This window comes from Chaetura pelagica, unplaced genomic scaffold (genome assembly GCF_000747805.2).
Source record: "Chaetura pelagica isolate M959 unplaced genomic scaffold, ChaPel_1.0 scaffold111, whole genome shotgun sequence".
Taxonomy (NCBI): domain Eukaryota; kingdom Metazoa; phylum Chordata; class Aves; order Apodiformes; family Apodidae; genus Chaetura; species Chaetura pelagica.
This window is the reverse complement of record NW_009952153.1, coordinates 1,498,664-1,507,267: the sequence shown is the minus strand read 5'-3', so window position 1 is coordinate 1,507,267 and position 8,604 is coordinate 1,498,664. Positions and strand designations below refer to the sequence as shown.

Genomic DNA, 8,604 nt, shown 5'->3' with positions numbered 1-8,604 from the left:
TTTTTTTTTTTTTTTTTTTTTAAATAAGGAGTTACAGGTTCTGTTCTGCATTGAAGAGTGAGCAAATACACAAAACATGTTGAAGCTACAACTGAAATGGTGATCCGTGAAGTTTGCTCTTCTCCTGCAAGGGCCAGATGTTCCCCAGGGTTACGAGGAGCCTGGCTGTGGGTGGAACCCTCCCTGCTCCTGCCTGCATCCCTTGCATGTCGCTCTCATGCAGGGAGGAACTGGCCTCCCTGTTTCCATCCCCTCCTACTCGCTCCTTCCTCAGGCCCAGAAAACTTGTTTTTTGTGGAAACCTGAGCAGTGCTGCAAAACCCAATGAAAATTTGTCTGTGGGAGAAATTCCTGGAGTTCCTAGCTCAAATAAAAATCTATGAGTGGCAAGGCAATGCCAGCTCTACCTTTGTTTTTATTAGTGCTGTTACTTGGGTTTCTTTTTGAAGTTTGGGTCATGACATCAGCTTTTTGGCCTGGTTCTTCTTTGAAAGAGGGGCTTTTAAAAGGAGATGTAATGAAAGACCAGCATTATTGATACTTGGTCTAGAAAATATTTTGCTAATTTTACTGGTTATTTCAGAAAGCTTGAATTTGTGGGGAAAATAATTACTTTCAGGAATATCAGTCTTTTAACAATGCTGTGGATAAAGAAGAGCTGGTAAAGATGGCAAATGGGGTGCTAAGGGTCCCACAAAGCAAAAGATCTTCTAGGTTTTTGACATTTTCACAACTAAGCCAGTCCAGGACCCGTCATCAGGCCTGTTCATACACAATATGGACTTGATTTGCAGAATTTTATTATGTTTATATGCACAACAGCAAGGGAGCTTCTTGTTTCCCAAGAAATGCTGTTTCACTTCCTAGAGACTTTCAGGGACCTTTGCCTTTTTTAGTTTTTCTGAATCCCATTCAACTAGTCATAATGATAAAAGATTAGAGGGGAAGTGCTTTGAAGTACATCCACAGCTACTGCTGTTATTTATTCTTATTAAAATTATTGTGACAACAGCAGCAGCAATGCTGATGCTAACAGTGCTAACAGCTACTTAAAACTAGTTAATGATGGACCAGGTTAATAACACACCTTGTGCAGTGTGAAGAATCAGTAGGAAGAATAAGTGCCATAAGGAAAAAGTATGTTTGGACAGTTACAGCTTCGTGTCTAAACTGATGTTACCGACTACCAGGAAAAGGTGAGTCATGACACAGCAGCTGTTTCTTACCAAGGGAGAAGTTGGCTGCTGGAGGCGTGGAGTGGACCCACTTACCTCCCGGCCCTGTGATACTTCCTGTGTCCCAACGGTTTCACTTCTCTGGTTTTCAGCTGAAAGGAATTTCAACAGTATGGATTTCCAAAAGAGAGAGAGAAAAAAAAGAGAGATTTGACAAGCCAGATGGAGAAGAACTGAATCAAGTGGTAACAATTAACTCTTTTTTTCTTCCCTTCTTTAAATACTGTAACAACTCCAAATTTATCAGTCCAAAACCAAGCAGTCAGTTGACATTAAAGCTGAAAAAAGAAGTTCCTGGGTTTGGCTCAGGCTGATCCTTCAATAATTCTTTCGTGGTGAGCAGAAGAGGTGGGGCTTACTGCAGGCTGCAGGTGTTCAAGATACTTTTGTGTTCTCTGCAGTTTGATAGCCAAAGGTATGTACGTGCCCTGGAGGTGCAGGTAACCTGATAAAGACACCTTGGCTTTGCTTACATGTTTGCCTTTTTGAGGGAAGGTGAAGGAGAACAGAGGAGCTAAGTCACCAACACTGGTAGTGGGGCTGGCTTGAGGAGAGATGCTGCTGAAGACAAGGGCTGGACTGTCTGGGCAGCAAGGACCAAATCCTGGTGTGCTGGGAGATTTCACTGGCATAGGAGTTTCTCCAAGGGAGTAAATCTGCAGCTGTGAATGAAATCCTTGAGAACACCATTGGCATGTACGCAGGCACTGCTTACATTGCTGTTTTATTTGGTAAAATACTGGAAAAACGGGTGTCTCTAATTCTGCATGTTTGCATGCAGCCCATACGATGCCCTGTGGTAAAATACAACTTCTATTAATATCTTGCTCCTTGATCTGGTGGTCCTTCCCAAGCAATGTCCTGTGAGCTGCCTGTTTCAGACAGGGGGACCAAGAGGATGCTGCACGTGGTGTTGCTCTTCGATAAATCTCTAGTGTGTCCGGCAAGCAGCTTTCCTGGATCCAGCCCTGACTTTTGAGAAACGAAGGAAAGCCCGCCGGCTCCTGTCCCAGCAGTGGCATCTAGCTGACAGCTTCTCCTCCCAGCTGGTCTTCTCCCCAGCATCTTGTCTGACTTTGCTGCTGGTGGCTGTGGACATGGCTGCAGGGGTTGCTTGGAGCCAGCAATATTATGCCTGGAGATGTTGGCTTCCTTTGGCTCAGACTTTTGAGTGCGCTGGGTATATCTGTAAGTGCAGTACAGAACCAGTTTGGTTTTTTTTACTGTAGAAAAAGCCCCTTAATGCTGAAAGCAGACATCTCTTCCTATTTTACTGAGTAATTGTGCCAACTGCCCTTAAAGGCACTCAAATGCCAATATTCATCCCACTCATTTGTTAACATTTTTCGGATCAGAAGCTAAATCTGTCAGTTGTGTGTCACTGGTTAAATAATTTCTTTTGGGGGCATGGCAGGCAAGAGCTGTTCTGCTTTTTTTTTTTTTTTTTTTTCATGGCAGCAGCCAATAACTTGAGAAACGCTAAACATTTGTGGTGTAGTGAAATGCCATGCCCTGTCACTAGTGCTTTGCTGGCCAGGTTGTAGAAAAAGGAATAAATATATAATGGTGGGTGAGACTTCACGAGGTGAAACCCATCATGTTTCATATTGGCCTCACATTTGTATTTGGTACATAGTATCCCATGTAATCCTCCCAAAGGGGTAATTTCCCAAATATGAAGAAAATGAGCAGTAAAATTGAGTGGGACAAAAAACATACAGGCAAAAATGTGAATGATAATTGGAAGCTATTTGTAAAGAGTTGATGAGCTGTCCAGGAAGGAGAGGGCAACTTTGGCCCAAATCCAAAACCCACTTCACCTACTTCAGTGGTGAGATGAGAACAGCAATTAGATATTAAAAAAATCAATATGTGACAATTAAAAAGATGGAAAAGAGATAGCAATCAATTGCAGTGAGAAACCATGATGAGTAGAGATCTGATCAGGGGATCTGAAGATGCCAAGGAAAACTTGTGCCTGACACAGATGAGAGAGGAAAGCTTCTTGAGGTCCCAGAGACAAGAGAAACTCTGGAAGTGGTGGATGGAGGAAGGTAGAAGATTTTTAATTAATATTTCTGCTGTAGACCTGGAAAGCAGCAGTGGTATGTTTCTGTATCATATGTGTTTTTTTTCTAGCTCATTAGAAGCCAAAGAGGATTTTATGCAAGGTCCAAGGGAGAGAAATATTTAAAAATGAAAAGACCCTAACAACTTGCACCCAAGAATCTCTAAAGAGGTGGCATGTGATGCTGGTTTTTAATAAATCTCTGGATTGGGAAAATGACATCAAGAGCTGGTTGCGCTAACTATGGGAGAGTTGGCAACACTTTGCTTATCTCTTCTAGGCAAAATAATTGGAGAGCCAATATAAGATTCAATTGACAAAGAATTAAAGGATAGAAATATAATTCATGCCAGTCAACTTAGATTTATGGAATATAGATCTTGTCAAATAAACCTGATTCCATTCTTCCTGATGACAACTTTGGTTGATAAATGTAGATGAAATAGACTCTGCAAGGCGCTGGACGCAGCGCTGCGTGACATTGTGTGTCGGAAGACTGAGCACTGGGCAGCATCACTAGCATGGGCGATTAAAATCTAGCCAACAAATTTGGGAATGCAGGGGCTTAGCTAGAGAAACACTGGTGGATGGGAGAGGTGAGGAGGGGCTGGTGGGAGTCACAGTGGTGGTTAGCAGTTTGTTGGTGATGTAGAAAGTAAAATGCAGTTGTGACTGAGTAGCATTTAGGATAAAGCAAAGATGGGTGGATGGATGAAAAGCAACACAGATATGTTTATGGGGTGGTTTTGGAAAGTCGGCCAAGCAGGGTGTGTTGAAAGCATGGTTTGGGTAAAACCTGCTAGAAGAGGGGAATTGGGGCTGTGTGTACAGATCTAGGATGAGGTCCCCCAGAAGGCAGCAGCTCTGCGGGAGTTCTAGTGGAAAACTAACTCCATCCCAGCACAATACTGGGCTGAGAAGGGCTAGGCTGGTCCTTGACTAGTGGAGGAGGATGAGGGGTGGGTTCAAGATGGAAACATAACTATTTTGAAGTGTGCCTTGATTTCAGGGTGCTCTTCTTGTCTTGTGATTTGATTTGAATGGTTTTCATTGGGATTTCTTGCTTTACCCTAAAGACCATTGGCAGGGCTGGAAGAGGTTGAACTTTACCCAAGAACACCATGTTGGTCATGGCATAGGACAGCTGAGAGTGAGCGCTGGTGGTCCCTTTCACCCTTAAATTTCTAAACGCGAAGCAGCCAAAGACATGGGGTCCAGCCCCACTGCTGGTGGCTGAGGGGGGCTGATTCAGCAGTGATCCTCTTTTAACCTCCATCTGAAGGATTCCTGCCAGCCACTTGAAATCTGGCTGAGAGCTCTGATGGCATCACAATGGTGCTTTGGATAACATGTCCCATCACATTGCCTGGGTGGATGATGACACATGAAGAGCCCTGTGTGACCTTCTCCAGCTCTGTCCTTTGCCAGCACCACTTCCTGCATCTCCTTGCTGTCTTTTCCTTGCTTGCCTGTGGTCCTGCTTGGATGTTTTAGATAGGAAGCCCACGTGGACAGAGGCTGGCCCAAAGCTGGGAACCATCAGTTCCAAAGCCTTTGGGGTCCTACAATCCCATCCAGCTTCTGGAAGAACCCAAATGCTGTACCCAAAGCATGGTGGTGGGATGGGAAGAAGGAGAGTCCCTTCCAAAACCAGGGGTTGCTGATGATGGGCTAATGACCAGTCTTGCTGCTGGCGGGCAACATGTGCATTAGCACCATAATTCTTGCAGTTTGGCAAGGCTGCATCAGACTGGAACATATCTCTAGGTGGTGATGTGGTCAGTCAATAGCCTTCATAATTAATCAAGCACTAATAGACAAATCAGAAATTGTATCTCTTCAAAGCGGGAGGTGGAAGCAAATGGCTGGTGGATTTTAACTGTTTCACTGCTTTATTTTATTGCCTGGTTTTGCGCTGCTCCCTTGAAAATGTTTAGGGAAGTTTTGTTCATAAACATTATTTTAAATTTAAATTATTATTTTGATTACCAAACGTGGATGTTGAACTGAAAACTTGTTTTTAGGCAAGCAAATGAAGAATAATACTACATTTCACACACCACTAAATCAATGTAGCCCTAATTTTGCCATGCAGGAAATCAATTCCAGTCTTTATAACAGTCGAAGATGTTATGAAGAAAGTAATTTTGCAAATTATGGCAAGTAACACATTTATTGATGACTGTACTTTAGGAATTTAGAATTTGTGAGTGCTGTAATATAATAAGGCCGTACTGACAGGAGCTGAGTGAAATACAGATTATATGGTGAAACTGTAATGCATCATTTGCTATTAGTGGACTGGTAATAATTACCAGTTTCAAAGCAGCTTTTTCCATGTAATCTTTAGTCTCAGTCGTAACAGCCCTTCTCATTGACATTATGATTACACGAGCTGCCCTTCTGATCTAGAATATCTAGTTGATGGGAATACTAAAATGTGGTACCGAACGCTCGATGTTGTATCCTCATTATAAGATAAAATGCTATTTTCTCTGACCTGATCTATAAGGTAGAGAGGGGAGGGAGTTGTTAGCTCCTACTGTGGTGTTAAAAACTTCCTCTGCATTACGGCAAAACAAGATGAAATTTCCCCATTTAAGATTTTTTTCCTGAGCTCACAAATGAGCATAGGAATGTGAAAGCCCAATTGAATTTCCTTCTAACTTCAACAGATTTAAGTATTCCTCTACACTCGCGTGCCTGGCATATACAGAACATCGCAGAACATTTTGTTCTGTTGCCGGGTTCAGGATGAAACATTAAATATTATTTCAAGGGCTTTGAAAGTTATTAAAGTGTTAAAAGCTTGCTGTAGATGATAGAGTTTATTTTTATTTGCCGAATTCAGCTTGTTGGGCCAACTTAGAATAACCACAGATCCCAGGGAATGACCAGATGAAGCTTTTCTTCCTCTCCTTGTAAGTGAGATGGGAAACAAGATGGGCAAAGAAAAAGTGATTTTTTTCTTTCCAAATTTGCCTCATTTATGTTTTTGCTTTTTTCTTTTCCTTTTCTTCATCTTAGACAAATAGGGAAAACCTCAAAGTATCATGTGAAGAGGTTTATCCAGGAGTGGTGCTTGTGGAGCAGATGCATCATAACATAGACGTTGGGTCAGGGCAGGGGTACCCAGTGCAGGCAGATACCACCCCAAGCACTGCTGCCTTTGGAGAGCTCCTGTGGTCTATTCAAACCTCAAGAGTGTGTTTTTTTCTTTTGCATATCACTAAACAGCAGCTCTCTTAGAACTGCTGGGCAGGGCTGGAAATGAATTTTTATTCTCTTCTTAGCTCTGGTTTCAATTTGCCAGCATTTAGTAAAACACAGCCATAGTGGGGTGGCAAGTGAATTATTCACAAAATTATAGTAATTGATAAAAGCTCACTTACCTTCACCGTATCTCAAGCCACACTTTCCTCATGGGCGTCCCTCAAAAAGTTATTCATCCCCCTTGTTTTGCCATATAATAGAAAGGGCTGCTTTCTGCTGTCATTATTAGCCGGCTTTTTGTTTAGTTATTTATTAGTTGGTTGCTCTTTTATAATGTCCATGTTATCTCCAAAAATAAATTATCATGAAATAGAGTTAGCTTGCTACTTGCCAAAGTGGCATTTACCATCCCCAGCTTCTTTTCAGCGTGAGAGAAATAATGCAGCTCTGGCAGGGCGCTTGGCCAGGCCTCCTCCCTGGCGGAGCTGCTGCTCTCTCTGCCTTCCCCTCTCCCTGTCCCACACTCTATTTGATTTGGTTTTTTTTTCAAATTCTTTGGTTTGTCCCAGAGTCAAATCTTTGCTAAGGGCCGGGGGATGCTGCCTAATTTTCTACATGTTGTTAATCTCTCAGTATTAGGAGGTGGCCTGTGGTGTTGCCCAGGTCGCCAGCGGTCATAGTGCTTTGTGTTTCTGCTTTGAACCAATGTGCTTTTTCGGGAATGAAGGGGATTTAAATAATTTGTTTATTTGCTTATTTATTTTATCCCAATTTAAATATTAGCAGCCTCTTGCAGCATAAAGTCTGCTGAGTTGTAGTTGGCATCGATTGACTTCAGTCTTGTTTTTTTTTTTTTTTTAATAGCTTTTTTTGGCCATGGTTATCTGTCAGGGTTTGGTTTTGAACCCAAGACTGGGTAAGGGCAGGAGGAGGTGGGCACGTTTGGGTGGGTTTGGACAATTTTCGTTGCACCCCTCGCCTCCTCCCACCCTTTTTCCCCCTGCCTGCGCCTGAGCTGAGAGGTCCCTTCCCCAGCTTCTAGCTGAGCATCCCAGAGGAGAGGAGCTTAGGTGGGGAGGCGAGCTCTTGCCCCCGCCAGTGGGTGGCTGGAGATTGACGCTACTTGTTATGTTATTTTGCAGGTAAAGACGAGCCCAGCAGCTACACGTGTACGACTTGTAAACAGCCTTTCAACAGCGCCTGGTTCCTCTTGCAGCACGCACAGAACACGCATGGCTTACGGATCTACCTAGAAAGCGAGCATGGCAGCCCCCTGACGCCACGGGTTGGTATCCCAACAGGACTAGGTGCAGAATGCCCTTCCCAGCCACCTCTCCACGGGATTCACATTGCAGACAATAACCCTTTTAACCTGCTCAGAATACCTGGCTCGGTCTCGAGGGAGGCATCAGGGCTGGGAGAAGGGCGTTTCCCACCCACACCACCCCTCTTTAGCCCTCCCCCGAGGCACCATTTGGATCCGCATCGCATTGAGCGCCTGGGTGCGGAAGAAATGGCTCTGGCCACCCATCACCCTAGTGCCTTTGACAGGGTGCTGCGACTGAACCCCATGGCGATGGAGCCTCCCGCTATGGATTTCTCCCGGAGGCTGCGGGAGCTGGCCGGCAACACCTCCAGCCCGCCTTTGTCCCCAAGCCGGCCCAGCCCTATGCAAAGGTTGCTGCAGCCCTTCCAGCCTGGCAGCAAGCCCCCATTCCTAGCCACGCCTCCCCTTCCTCCTCTGCAGTCTGCTCCTCCTCCCTCCCAGCCACCCATGAAGTCCAAGTCCTGCGAGTTTTGCGGGAAGACCTTCAAGTTTCAGAGCAACCTGGTGGTCCACCGCCGGAGCCACACCGGGGAGAAGCCCTACAAGTGCAACCTCTGCGACCACGCCTGCACACAGGCCAGCAAGCTGAAGCGCCACATGAAGACCCACATGCACAAGTCCTCCCCCATGACGGTGAAGTCAGATGATGGGCTCTCCACTGCCAGTTCCCCCGAGCCGGGCACCAGCGACCTAGTGGGCAGTGCCAGCAGCGCCCTCAAGTCTGTGGTGGCCAAGTTCAAGAGTGAGAATGACCCCAACAT

At 44.8% G+C, this 8,604-nt stretch overlaps 1 protein-coding gene across 1 annotated transcript in view; it reads left to right on the top strand.

Annotated features, from left to right (window-relative positions):
- BCL11A (B-cell CLL/lymphoma 11A (zinc finger protein)) overlaps positions 1-8,604 on the top strand; it is a 70,500-nt gene that overhangs the window by 60,403 nt on the left and 1,493 nt on the right. The window contains exon 3 of the mRNA XM_010007031.1: positions 7,659-8,604. This exon is cut by the window's right edge and continues 1,334 nt beyond it. Coding sequence (XP_010005333.1) covers positions 7,659-8,604 — 946 coding nt within the window. The remainder of the gene's footprint in view (positions 1-7,658) is intronic.